The sequence below is a fragment of the Alnus glutinosa genome, chromosome 3, assembly GCF_958979055.1.
Source record: "Alnus glutinosa chromosome 3, dhAlnGlut1.1, whole genome shotgun sequence".
In the NCBI taxonomy this organism is placed as follows: Eukaryota; Viridiplantae; Streptophyta; class Magnoliopsida; order Fagales; family Betulaceae; genus Alnus; species Alnus glutinosa.
In genome coordinates this window covers 19,313,576-19,328,361 of record NC_084888.1, presented here as the reverse complement: position 1 = coordinate 19,328,361, position 14,786 = coordinate 19,313,576, and the positions used below count along the sequence as shown (strand labels likewise).

At 37.5% G+C, this 14,786-nt stretch overlaps 1 protein-coding gene across 3 annotated transcripts; it reads left to right on the top strand.

Annotated features, from left to right (window-relative positions):
- The first annotated feature begins 1,070 nt into the window (after positions 1-1,070).
- LOC133862446 (uncharacterized) lies at positions 1,071-14,311 on the top strand. Of its 3 annotated transcripts, none has more exons than XM_062298264.1 (5): positions 1,071-1,175; positions 2,173-2,342; positions 11,879-11,979; positions 12,662-12,698; positions 12,898-13,031. In XM_062298264.1, the coding sequence occupies exons 2-5, from the start codon at positions 2,245-2,247 to the stop codon at positions 12,983-12,985; spliced, it is 324 nt and encodes a 107-aa protein (XP_062154248.1). In that variant the 5' UTR covers positions 1,071-1,175; positions 2,173-2,244; the 3' UTR covers positions 12,986-13,031. The 3 variants fall into 3 exon arrangements, with proteins under 3 accessions (XP_062154248.1, XP_062154246.1, XP_062154245.1); XM_062298262.1 differs by having other exon boundaries at positions 12,659-12,698; XM_062298261.1 differs by lacking the exon at positions 12,662-12,698 and having other exon boundaries at positions 12,898-14,311.
- The last annotated feature ends 475 nt before the right edge of the window (positions 14,312-14,786 follow it).

Sequence of the window (14,786 nt, the reverse complement as noted above, 5' to 3'; positions counted from 1 at the left end):
AACTAAGAGACTGCACAAAAATGGATGTAAGTATAAAACACTTACTGAGCATGCTGTTTCCAATGTCATGTTTATGGGTTTATTTAATATTGCATAATGTGAATAATAAACTTATTAAAATTGAGAGGGATGGCTCCCAAACTAGGGACGACTGCCTGCACTGGAAACAATAATAAATAATATTGAGAGGGACGACTCTCAAAATGCTAGAGAGGGACGTCTCTACTATTACAAAAATGCTAATAAAAATGGTGAAAGAGGAACGGTTCTGAGGATAACTGCTAATCGGAGGAACGACTCTAAACGAGTGGAGTGAAAGAACTAAATGGAACTAATTAATACCTTGTATATAAAACTGTCATCATATCATTGCATTATGTTCCTTTAAATAAATCAGTAAATATCATATTATTGAATCAGCTGACTCACACAAATATAGTATGGAATTGTGGAAGTATCCGCAATCTCATATTTATTGGTACAGGTTTTGAAGATGACGGACTGGATTATCTGCTAGCTTAAAAGATGTTAAAGCTAACGTTTTTTGTTGCTAATGAATTTATTTGTAATCATTTGTGTTTACATTCTTTTTTATGTAACATGTTTAGAAATTTGCTTGTAAGTAGATTTTACTACATGTTTCAATATAATTGTATAAAGAAAAATTAAATAACTTATAAATGTTTAGAGATAATTCAATCAGCTCAAATGTGTTATGCTATGATCATGATGATGTCGTAATGTTACGTAGAAATCGAAATTTTCATTTATGTCTTTTTATAAAAAGCAGGGCGTTACAATATTTCTCTAAAATTATTTATGCATAATGATAATAATAATAATAAAGTTTTTCTATATTTTCGGATTGGTATGTTGGGGTTTCAACCATAACCATGCCCGAATTTCCCTTCAAAAAAAACGAAAAAACCATGCCTGAATTTCGAAAAAAGAAAAAAAAAAGAAAAAAAAAAATTATCCGTGGGAAACTGAATGAGCCCAAGGTTTCAACAGGCCCAAAATTCAGCCCGAGGCCCCTTCCACCCCCTAGCGTTTATTTTTTCTTCATTGAAAAACCTGACCGATGAAACCGTTTCTTCTATCTCTCTCTCACACTCTTTTCTGATAGTCAGTGCGCAAATACTGAGAACTTGTTGGTTTCTACAGTCAGAATCCAGGTTAGTGCATAGATTTCTGGGAATTTCTCTTTTGTGACTTTGTTCATTTCCTATTATTGATTAATCCAGGTTTTCTTCTTCACATTTTTTTTTGGTTCTTCTTTCTAGTTCTTCACGTTTTAAACTACACCTATGGGAACAAAGATTTAACATGTTGAAATTTATAAGGATTAAACTAAAATTATGGGTCTTATGATAAATTTCTAAAATTATTTTATATGTGGGTTTATGCTGTTAAGTAAAGAAATATGGTTCAAAATGATCATATGAACATGTATGTATGGGTATGTATGAAGTATCTCTGCATTATATATATATATATTTTTATGTGCGTATATCAGTATGTATATAATATGTGTGGATGGGGAGGAAGTGTAATATTATATTTAAATCAATAGTTTACCCTATAGATTAGGTTGTGAAATTTTGGATTGTAGGTAGAATTATTTGGTTCCATTAAATTGACATTTAGAAAAAGAAAAGGAGAAAAAGTGGAGGCTGTTTCTAACTTCTGATACAACATTGAGATATCAGATATGAATGCTTTAATGGTATATGATTTCAGATGTCCTTTTTTTTTTTTTAGCAATTCTATACATCTGAACTTACTTTAACCTTTTTTTTTTTTCTCAAGCGTGGACTTACTTCAACATACATTTGCTCATTGTGTTGTCCTTTTTGTGTGTGTGTGTGTTGGGGCATGGCCGGTGTTAAAACGTGACCTCATTCTCCATTATTTTCAAAATTTTGGGGCCAGATTTAAACAACGATTTTTGAAAATTTACTAGGGATTAATGGCTTTTTTCATTAATATTTCAACTTTGCATTCTGGCATCTATGGTTGGAAAATTGAAAGATTGCACTAAAGATTATAGGAATCGGCAAAACATACACAATAAAATAGGTTTTGCACTTTGAAGCATAGGGCATACTGGGTACCATTTACAGCTTTTCAAAGTTCTCACACCTAAGATTTTTTCCCCATCTATTTTGTCAGTGCAACTGCTATGGAGCTAGTACAAATTAATATGGGCTTTTGAATGAAACATGATTGTGGACTTTTTTCACAATGGGGAATGTCGTCGGTAAAGCTGCAAATGGCATTGGAGGTCTTCTTGGACATGCTTTTGTAGCTCCTATTAAGACTATCTTTGGTGCATCATGCGAGTAAGAATACTTCGTTGCTCGTTATGTTTCATGTTTTATACCTTTCCATTGCTAGTGTTGGGCGCTGCCACACTCAATTAGCTAAGTTGTAAAGTTGAAAGAAATTTAGAAGATGTTGGGCTTGGCGTCAGTTTCCATTCTATTTGCATTTGCTTCTCGTTTTCATTCGTGCTTGCCACAATTGATTGTTGATATAATGTTTCAAACACTGCTGCAATCATCTTCATCTCTATCTATATACTTGTGAAGAGTGAAAAATAGAAATTTATTGTGTTTAATTTTGTTTCTTCCTTTTTGTCTTTTTAAATTGAGTTGCCCCCATGATACATCATTGCATATCCTGTACTTGATCTGGCTTAATGAGTATGTTTGATGTTTGAATGATGAGCCACTTCTTTTAGACACTTATACTGCTTTTTATTTCATTTCACTGTTCGGTTGAACAGATGCTAATGTGGATGAAAAAGGGGTCTTTGCACTTCTGATTAGAAGATTTTAAGTATTGCTCTTTGTGGCCATTTGTCAGTGTTAGTAACGTAGTCTAAGATATACTGAGGCTCAAGCTGCTTACCTACAGCTTGTATTTAAAGTTTCATGGTGCTTATCATAAAACTGACTTCTAATTCAAGAATAATTTTTCTCCTTTTCTATTGGATCAACAATTTAATATGATCAATGTCTTCAAAAGAAATTTATCTTTGCCTTCCTTTAGTTATTATTTTGGACAAAGTTAATAGGGGAAAGTACACTTTACCCTCCTGAAATATCCACCCATTTGCGTTTTGGCATCCAATGTTCAAAACTCAGCGATAGACCCCCCAATCTATCCAACGTTGGCAAATCATACCTTCCGTCCCTGTTATCTGTCTTTTTGGACGAAAACGAAGTCATGTGCAACGCACGTGACCTTTTAAGGCTGCATCTCCCCATTTTGCCCCTCTTCCATTCAACCTGCGTGCCTTAGGCCTGAGATTGCAGACTCTGAGTGACTTGGTGCTTTATGTTCACGGACCGTTCACAGACCGGGTGCACCATCGTCAGAAATCCACCTTCATACCCCTTTTTCTGTTTGTTTCATTTCAGATTCCGATCCAACGCTTGTGTCACCAACCCAAGCGACACGCTATACAACTGAGTCACGTTGTTCAGCGGCTCAGACAATGCGCTTGCAATGCTGCTCTCGGAATCCTCGAGCCCGTCATAGCACGTCAGCTGGTTCGTCACTATCGCGCTCAGCAGCGTCTGAACTTGCTCCACCACTTGTCGTTCAACAACTCGGCCGACTTCACGCCGAGATGGACTCCAAGTACTCCACGTTGAGCTGGGACAACTGGCTGCAATCGTCCAGTGCTCCAAACTCGGCGTGGCCCATTGACAACTGTCGCTTTTGGCTGAGGTAGTTGTCGATCGCGTTCAACATTTTGCGTGCTTGCTTCAGGCATTGCTTCACGGAGAACTTGCTGTAGCTGTAGGGATCAGACGGAGAGGAGTGGATGGTGGAGAGGATTGAACAGCAGAGCTTCAAGTAGAGGGTAGACTTGCACGCAGCGGAATATGACGACTGGGCTGAGGTAAACAGAGCTAAGAAAAGGGAGAGAAGGGGAAGGAAGAGAATGAAGGAGTAGACTGGCTTTGGCATTGTGATGGAGGTGGTTCACTCTGCCTGATCAACACCGTGAAGATATTCCAAAATCTTAAGTTTAAGATCCGTGGGAAGGTGCATAAAGCACGGTGGAGGGTGGAATGTCTGTGTTCCGAGTTGAATTATTTGTCTTCAAATAATGAGTTGTGGAAACAGAAATTTGATGAGGAGTTTGGACGAGGGGCAAAATTGGGAGATGCAACCTTAAAAAAAGGTCACGTGCAACACATGTGACTTCGTTTCCGTCCAAAGAGACGGACAACATGGACGGAACGTACGATTTGCCAACGTTGGATAGATTGGGGGGTCTATCACCAATTTTTGAACATTGGACCCCAAAACGCAAATCGGTGGATACTTCAGGGGGGTAAAGTGTACTTTCCCCAAGTTAATAATAAGGCAGTGGTTGTGAAATTTTTGCTTTGAGGTTATGATAATAGAAAATAGAAGAACCATAGACACCACCCACACTTGTTATATAACTGTGTGAAGGGCTGAGTCAATTGTGAGAGATAGCAGCGATGGCGGGGTTCTCATTCACTCGCACATTTGTTAGATAACTGGGGTTGCGGTTAAGAAGATTATAGAATCTGATATTCAAGGAGATGCTGAATTTTGCAACAAGTTTGAGATTTTGGGCTTGCAAAGCATAGCACTTCCCTTTAAATAGCCTTTTAGTTGTACTGCATTTCCATTGTATAGTACGACTGCTCTTATTCTTATTTAGAAAGCGGTGGTTTGGATGGCTCAGATGCCTTTCACACAAAGTGTTGGATGTGGAAGAGGATATACACCACCCACACTTCTTTTGCTTGACTATTTTTCAAGTTCATGAGAAGCTTGTTGGCTTCCTTAAAAGGACATTCTTAAACATTTGTTTAAGAATGCATCAAACTAGGCTTATAATCTTCAGCAATAAATTCCATTTACGCTAGATTTGCATTTTTCACACTTTTGATAGTTGATAATCAGCTCTAGATCTCTCTCAAAAGTATTGAGTTAGCTGTGGCTAGACAGTTTATGCCTCCTCTGTTGGGAACTATCTTCACATCTTTCATCCTTGGCAGTAGCAATTGTAATTGAAACAAGTACTTTGGTTACACCATGTCTGGCTCTTAGTGAAGATCAGCTCCTTTTCCGGTTTAACTACCTCTTTTCTCAATTCTGCAAGAAACTTCTGGCAGACACAATTAGAATCCAAGGCCGTATCAGAATTTATTTCATCTGATATTTTGAAAGTGTGCAACAGGGCAGATATTTAGCTCTTAAACTTTTCAAATTCTTTCTTATAGTTTAGCCAACTCTCTAGACTGAGGGATGATGAGCTTGATTAAAAGATTCCATAGTGTGAGCCAGCAAAACAACATTGTTTATTGCAAACCTTGTTGCCTCAAATAGGAGCTGTTACAGAGAAATAAAATTGGCATTTTCCATTTGACCTCTAATCATGTTAAGTATTCAGTTTAAAATTCATTCCACTGGTACAAATGATGGAAGTCTAAGTTTCTATAACCATGATAATAATGGGTGGCTGAGGAGTATGGCACTGATATAATATATATTTTATGGTTTGTTCTTCCTTTGTGTAAATTACTTGTACAGAACTGAAACTTTGTAAATCAATCTTAAGAATGGACTTCTCAGGATTATTTTTAGTAACTTTAAATGTTGAGTAATTCCACACGGAATTTTGTCTTACCCTAAGAGCAAAAACATTTGAAAGGGCTTTGGAGCATAAAATGAAAATTCATGTGGGCATTGTGTTGATTAAAGCTGAGACAGAAGTTGAAAGCAAAATTTCATGTTTTAGGCCCCGTTTGAAAACCACTTTCCCCTCCCCTCCCCTTCCCTTCACTTTTCCCAAAAAACATCAACTTCAAAACATTCCTAACTTTTTTCACTTTTTATATCACATCAACACTTTCTTATTACTTTTTAAATAAAAAACTCACTACAATACAAATTTTTTTCACTTTTCCATATAAATTATATCAACTTTATATCACATCAATTTTAATTTTCAATCATTCAAAAAAAAAACCCAAGGGGAGGGGAGGGCAAGGGGGTTTTCAAACGGGGCCTTAGCCTCTGTACTTCCCATAGAATTGTTTTTTAAAGAGAATCTGGAGGTTTGTGTTAGTCGGGTAGGAAAACCCATGCCAGCCTTCCATATGTTGTGGACATATGTTCACTTGAAACAAAAGTGAAGAACAACCCTTTACTTATCAGAATCTCCTGTGACCAATGCAGTCTGCAGTTAGTCTCCCAAGCATGAAGGGTGGGGGAGTAGAGAGAAGTATTTCTGTGGAATAAAATTGAGTTAACAGCTAAAATTTTAAAATGATATCAAGAACAAGGTAGGAAAGGCCAATGGAGCAACAGTGATGGACTGAAATGGCTCTGGGGATGAAGATAGGCCTGTGTTAATGTGCTGGCAAAGTTTTTCCTTTAGAAAGATTATTGCCTACATCTGATCACATCATCTAAGGTAATTGATTGCAAAGTTTGATAGAATATCTCTTGGTTTCCATCTGAGCATCAGGTCCTAGTAAATTGAGAGCTACATATAAAATGTTTAATAATTTTTGTTTTCTGGGAACCTTTCTAAATACAACAGCTCTATCAACTGCCTTATAAATCTCTAACCTTAGTAAGAGTGGCAACCTAAATTTCTTCTTTTATTTTATTTTGTTTGGTCTCTTTCATTTTAGATACTTATATATATAAACTTTTCCATATTTGTAATGTTTTCATGGGTTTGTAGCAATCTCCAGGTTTTGGCAGTCTGTTTTTCTTTATCATCCTTCCAACCTGATCTACCATCTTTTTGCAGTGTATATAGCCTAAGCATAACTATAATTAATAAGAATCCTAGTACCTTACAATTTTTCCCTATTATAACAATCTTGATGACTGGCGTGTATTAAACAATAGTGATACCCTAGTTTTGTGCTCTCAAATAGGCAAGCCTGAGTTTTCTATTTCACTTGTGTACAATTTCTGCAGACTTTTGGTGGATCAAGTGTTGTGTTTACTTGAATGTTCGGTTTACACAAGAAGCAAGTCTACAAGAACAAAACTAACCAGAAAAATAAAAGAGGTCAAGGAAGTCATGAAAACTAGAAATATAAAAACAATCATAGACAGTCATCCACTGGAAAAAGTATAGAAAAAGAAGGCCTTTACCAACGCCACCATCCTCTCAATGTCTTCAAAGCTTCGATAATTTATTTCTCTTCAAATGCACCACCTCATACAGAGCGGAATCATCTTCCACATAGCTTCACTTTGGTGATTACTAGATTGTAGGGGTGTAAACCCGGAGCAGGTTCTCGGTTAGTAAAAAACACCAACCGGCTCTGGAACCGGGTAGCCGGTTAACCAGGTACCCCAGTTAAACCGCCCAGTTGGTACTCGGTTATCCAGACCAGAGCACAAAATTAAGAATAGCTTCTGATTGTTAATTCTAGTTATTGAGTAATAATATTGAGAAAAGCTTCTGATTTGGGCGAGTCATCTTATATATATGTGTGTTTTGTTATATATATATTACGAAAATTATGCTGCTTTCCCAAGGAATCATCCAACTAGACAAAATGCTGCTTCCAAAGGGAACATTTATTTTGCGGCAATTGACATAGGAGAAAGGGAGATGCATGTCTGCTTCCAGGGAAGCAATTTTGTTTCCTTAATTAAACATCAAGTAGAGTTGCGCAGAAACAAACAGTTTGAATGAAGATAGAATTATAAATCGAGCATTTGGGTGCCCTAAGCATTGTGTGGTGAGTAGTTGCATTTGCTGGATTTTAGCAACAGGTGGGTTCTATTGAAATGGAATGAACCAAGATACTCATGGATCCTTGCATTTTTCCTAATCGATTATCAGCTTTAAACGGTTCAAATAACCATTGACGCAATGGACAGCTCTCTTACGCGCAAAGCATAAGTAAATTACTATTTTTTAGATACATATATACACCCGGAATTGGTTAACCGGGTTTCTAAGAATTGAATAACTGGCTCCGACTTTGAGTTCCCGGTTTTTCGGTTTCCCAGATACCCGGAGCCGGTTGGCGCTCGGTTAAGGTTTCTTGGCCGGTTATAACCAGTCCGGAATTATACCCCTACTAGACTGCCCTCTCTAACTAGTGAGGAGATCTCTCACATGACGAGGTATGACCCCTGCTAAACCAAATAACCCTACAATATAGTTCCATAAGGCACTGGCTATTTCGCAATGAAGTAGAGGTGGTCATCGGATTTCTCACTTTTCTTACACATGCAATACCAATCTACTACAATGATTTTTCACTTTCTTAAGTTGTCCAAAGTGAGGATCTTATCTAAAACGGCCGACCAAGAGAACAAAGCCACTCTCAAAGGGGCCTTGCCACGCCAAATACACCTTCAAGAGAAGGGAGTGCTGTCATGACGGATTAAGACATTATAGAACAATCTTACATCGAATAACCCTCTCTTGGAGGGATTCCAACAAGACTTCTCTACACCATCATGTTTCAAATTGATGAAATACAACTGATCAAAAAACAGGGAAAAGAAATCCAACTCCCAATCATGCGTTGCTTTAACAAAATTAACGTTCCACTGAGGAGAGCCATTAGAGAATTGAAGCTGATTATCCACGAAAGCATCCAATACAACTTCGGAAACACTACCTTAAGGGATTTTTCCCTACACCACACATCGTGCCAAAAATTAATCTTGGAGCTGTCACCCACCTTAGTCTAGTATATCTAGAAAACTCTTCATAACCCCTCCTAGTGAATTTTCAGAGACGTACCTCATATGACCCAATGACTTCATTAGAGCACCACCCACCCCACTGACTACCATATTTAACGTCCACTACCATTCTCCAAAGAACCTCTATCTCATTAGCATAATGCCATGACCACTTCCTCAGAAAGACTCGATTGAACATGGGCAAATTCCAAATTCCCAAACCCCACCTTAGTTATCAAAGAACACAGATTGGACCAGCTGAACATGGGGAATTTGCCTTTTTCACCCAAACCTCCCCACAAGAAATCCCATTGTAACTTCTCAAATCCAATTGGCAACACTAGTCGGGAGGGAAAACAAAAACATGAAGCAGGTAGGCGAATTAGACAAAGTGCTCTTGATTAAGGTAATCCTTCTGCCTTTAGACAAGCACAACCACTAACCTTCTCAATAATGCCATCCCAAATAGAATTGGCTTTAAAAGAAGCACCCAAAGGAAGATCTAGGTACTTCATAGGCAAAGAAGAGACCCTACAGCCCAAGATCCTAGCCAAACTCTCTATTATTAACAATACCTATAGGAACCAATTTTGACTTAGCCAAATTGATCTTCAAGTCTGAGAAAACTTCAAAACATAAGAACAAACAATGCAAATGACAAAGGTGATCTGGGTCTACCCCACATAAAATTAAAGTGTCATCCACAAACAGAAGATAAGAGATATCAATCCTACCAACATTCCTAATTCCTACAGAGAAGCTAGACAACAAAACCCCACTTATTGCAACAAAGATCATCTTGCCCAAAGCCTCCATCGCAATGACAGACAACAAAGGAGACAAAGGGCTCCCCTGTCTCAAACCATGGGAATTACTAAAACAACCGATGGCGGAAGATGCTTGCCTTTTGTGGTGCCTTTGGAGGGAAAAAAATGATCAAAATTTCGAGGACCGAGAGAGGTCGTTGGAGGAGTTCATATCCTTTTTATATTCTCTTTATTCTTGGACAATTGCGTTTTTAGCTCCTTTTGTGATTAGTTTTAATTATTTACTTGTTCTTTTTTCTCCTTGTTGATAAGTGTTTCTCTTGTATACTAAATGTGTATCTCAGTTGTGCTTTTATTAATATTTCGATTACTTAAAATATAAATATACCTCCAAGGGAAGGAGTGCTGTCATGGGGGATTTAGACATTATGGAACAATCTTACATCAAATAACCCTCTCTTGGAGGGATTCCAACAAAACTTGTCTAAACCATCATATTTCAAATTGATGGGAATACAACTGATCAAAAAATGAGGAAAAGAAATACAACTCCCAATCATGCGCCGCTCTAACAAAATTAAGAGCCATTAGAGAACTGAAGATGATCAGCCACGGAAGCATTCTTATGTCAAGCAATGCTATACAGCTCCGGAAATGCTACCTTAAGGGGTTGTTCCCCACACTACACATCGTGACAAATACTAAACTTGAAGCCACCACCCACCTTAAGTCTAGTATATCTAGAAAACTCATCCCAATCCCTCCTAATGTATTTCCAGAGAGCCACCCCATATGACCGAATGACTTCATTAGAGCACCACTCACCCCACTAACTATCGTATTTAACATCCACTACCATCCTCCAAAAAGCCTCTTTCTCATAAGCGTAATGCCACATAACCATTTCCCTAAAAAGGCTCGATTTAATATGGGAAAATTTCGAACCCCCAAATCTCCTTAGTGATCAAAGAATGCACCTTAGACCAGCTTACTATGTGGAATTTGACCTCTTCACCCAGTTCAGTGCCTTAGTTGACTGGTTCAGTGAGTTTCATGTCCGGTATAGTAGTGTTTCAGCCTGCTTCATGCTGGTTTTGGCTACATAGAGATTCCATCAGTTTTGTTGCTCCGGGGGAGTAGTTCCTGTGTTTTGCGGATCGGATCTACTCTTTGTTGTTTGTTATCGAGATTCGACCGGCCTTGGTGTTTTGCTGTGGTTTCCGACCGGTTAGTTGTTTTTCGGCGAGATTCTACAGGCCTCGTTGTTTTACGGTGAGATCCGACCGGCCTTTGTGTTTTGCCAGATCCGATCTACTCTTGGTGTTTTGCGGGGAGATCCGACCACCTGTTGCAGATTTCCGACAAGTTTTCAACCAGCATTGAAGTTTTTAGCGAATTTTCTTGTTATGTTTATTTTTGTTAGTCTTTGTTTTGTGTGCTCCAAGCTGTTCTAGCCTGAGCGGGAGTGTTAGAGTTTGTTATGTTTTTCTTTTTGTTTTTCGTTTGCTTGTTTCTTCCAAGCTAAGCTTATATATGATATATATGCTCCTACTTGAGGGGTGTTAAAAGAGTTATTAGGGTTTGTGAGTCATTAGGGTTTAGGGGTATTTTTATCATTGTAATGTTCCCCTAAACCTATATAGTAAGATGTGTGTGTAGGCTCAAAACAGGTTGAATAAAACAAGTTGAAAAGCCTTCACCTTTTGTGTCTAAACCGTTCATGCAAACTACAATAGAAATAATCTTCTCCAAGACCATCTTCAACCTGTTAGCTAGAAATTTGCCAATAATTTTGTAAATGCCACTCACTAGACTAATCGAACAAATATCCTTAGATCAACAGCCCCTGAAATCTTTGGAATGATAGTAATGAACGTAGCATTTAGGTCCCTGGCAAGTTTTATGGCTTATTAGTTATATAACCGCCAAGTGAATTTCACTCTGTGCTGGAATCTAAAAAGAACATGTGCCACATTATCTGTGAGACTCCGTATTCGCTGAAGAAATTCTCTAGAGTCTAGACTTGCTGTTGGGAATGCATGGTATACTAATGTGATTACTTTAGTGTCAAAGAATAGAAAATTGTGGGGCCATGTTTCTACAATGGATTCAATTGAATATATGAACTTGAGGCTATCTAAATCCACAACCAATTAGTTGATTCATAACACGGGCAATTGCTCATTTTAGTTGTAAGAAAGCCATTATTAGTTACGTTAGATGCAATTAAGACTGAAGACGTATGGACATAAACTTTTGTCATCTTAGGTATGTGTTGTATCATTATGCTAACCTGCCGCAATCATGGATGATGTAATTCTATCATGCATGCAATATTCATTGTTTTTCTTACAATTCCATTTCGTTTTGACTTTGATCTGCAGGGGAGTTTGTTCAGGACCGTGGGACGTAGTATGTTTCATTGAGCATTTATGTGTCTCCAATCTTGTGAAACTTTTAATGGTCCTGGTCCTTTGCTACATACGTAATTCTTCTTTCCTTAGTTTTATTGATGCTTTTTCACTTTTTACTCCTTTCCATTACCTTCAAATGATTAGCCTAGAAACACTATATTAGCTGATTGCCTTTAAAGTCCTTTTCTTTTCTTTGACTTTGTCTACATTTCACTTCTTGACCTGGTTCTAGATCCATATTTCACTTATGGTTGCTAATGTTTTGGTCTGAACTATAGGATTTCCAATTGTTTCTGAAAAGTCTGACATGTTCCTGCATTTTTCGTAATTACGGATTAATCTTATGAAGGTTTTTTCACGTCTTAGTTTATATATGATAATCTTTTGTTTCTATTGACATGCTTTAAAGTATGTGAAAAAAGAAGAGATTTTTGTTGATCTCTCTGAGTTAGGAGATTTTTTACATTGTTGCTTTTATTTTAAAGTACAAGGTTTTCTACTTCATTGAAGGCTTTAAAGTGAAATTTTATCATATGTATGTTTGGTTGTATGTCGACACATGCATTCTTTTATATGCATAAATGCAAGCACATAAACCTACAAATAAGATCACACTCTTTATGGTGCTGTTGCTTCAGTCTTTGGTTTTTAACCTTAAAAAGAATAGCAGAAAACTAGCTTTGCTTTTGTTTTACTGAACCAGAAATCAAGTCCACTTAGTACAATGCTTTTTTATCTTCTCTTATGAAGCAGTTATGCAGATGATTGTTTTCTGTTACTGGTCAATAAGGTACGTGCCTAAAACCCATTATGGTGTTATAGGTTTCTGAGAAAATTAAATTATGAATCCTTTTTAAGATTCTTCATCAGATTTTTAACGTAAATGTATTGCAAAATAGAATTTACTGCTTAGCAACTAAATTGTAAAATTTGGTTATTTAGTCGAAGGAAATGACTGATTTCATTTATATTTTTTTCTCTGCTTTCAGTATTATTGTTCTTCTACTTATTGTTCAAGGTGGGGATCTGCCAATGCATAGGAAGAAGCCTTTGCAAGATGTGTTGGGCAGCATGTGAGACATATTGGTTTGCTTTAGAAGACATTACCTTTTTCTTGTGGCACAAGTTAAAGAACACCAAGAGGATTAACCGCCGGCACCGGCGCCGTTTTCAAGATTTTGAAATGGGGTACAGTTCATGTGATGATAGTGATTTTTCAGATAAATATGGTAATTTGAATCTCAATACAAAGCGAAAGACGGCTAGAGAGAGAGGAAAGGATCGGCTTCGAAGCTCTCTTTACCCTTCAACTAGGCATAGTAGCTGCCACCACCATCGCCATCATGGAAGGTTGAAGACTAGGGAGGTATCCGTCCATGTGAAGGGTGGGTCTCAAGGATTAAGGAGCTCAAGACATCTTCAATTGAGTAAGGTAAGAAATACTCATAGAGAGGCTGGTATTTTCAAGCGGAGGCGACTTAATTAGATGATCATGATAGTATCTTTAGTTGAACATTTGTGGCAGTGTTTAAAATTGAAGCACTAGTGAATTTGTTTTTCAATATTTTGATATGCTATTACTCTTTTCTTATGCTCCGTTTGTTTCGGCGTAAAATGATTTCGATATTTTTCGATGTTTGATAGGGGCGAAAATAATGGTCAACCGAAAAATGATTTCCGTTTGACAAAAAATGCTTAATAAATTTCGAAAAATGATTTACGCTTTTTAAAAGCGTAAATAATTTTCCATAAATGGTAGATGCAATCGACTCTCTTTTAAACAACGCAGTCGACCTTTATGTTCAAGCAGTTCACTATCGCCGGATTCCGACACTGGTCGGTGTCGAAATCCGACAAATTATGCTGAAATCCAGCGATGTCCGGCAACTGTTGCCGGATTTCGACAGTACAGTGCTAGATTCCGGCCAAGCTGGCCGGAGCCGCCGGATCTCCGACCATTTGGGCGGGATACTGGCTGGATCCCCAGCAAGACCTGGACGGATCCGACTGTTTTGGCCGAATCTCCGTCCAGTCCGGCCGGGATCCTCCCAGAACGGCAGGATTCCGGCTAGTTGGCCGGAATCTGGCCAGGACTGCCGGCTTCCGGTCAACTAGCCGGGATCCGGCCGTTTTGTGCCGAATTTCGGCAAAGATTGTCGGAATCCGGCACAAATGGCCTGATTCCGGCCATGTTTGCCAGAATTTGTATGAAAAATATTTTTATATTATTTTATATTAATATTTTTTATTTTGTGAATAAAATTAATTTTTTTTAAATTAATATGATTAAATTAAAATATAAAAAAATATTTGTAATTTTTAGTACGCGTCAAACACTGAAAAATGATTTGGACGAAAAATATTTTTCTAAAAATAACTTTCTTGAAAATATTTTACGACGGAAATCATTTTACACCGAAACAATCAGAGCATTTAGTTACTTCTCTTTTATAGTTTTTACCTTAAAGATCAAGTTTTGTGTGGGAGGGGGAGGAGGAACAATAGTGTTTTTATGGTTTACTTTCTTTCTTTATTTATATTCTCTAATTAATGCAACATAATGTTAGTTTAGTCCCGATTTTTAAGAAGTTCTTCAACTCTTTCCTTCCAAATGATTTGGCACAATTGAGACTTTTAGGCTGATTTATCATGTATACTATCTCTATATGTGGCAATGAGTGAGTCTTTTGGTACTTTGGATTCAAATGGGCACATGCCAAATCTACTTTACATCCACAGATACATCCACTCCAATAACTTATTTAATTTTATTAATTAGATATGTAGTGTATCGTTTAATAATGATGGATTGGGATTGCGTGCAATACTTATAATATTGTGCACGGTGCAATAGCTTTTAATTTGGGCCGTTCATTTA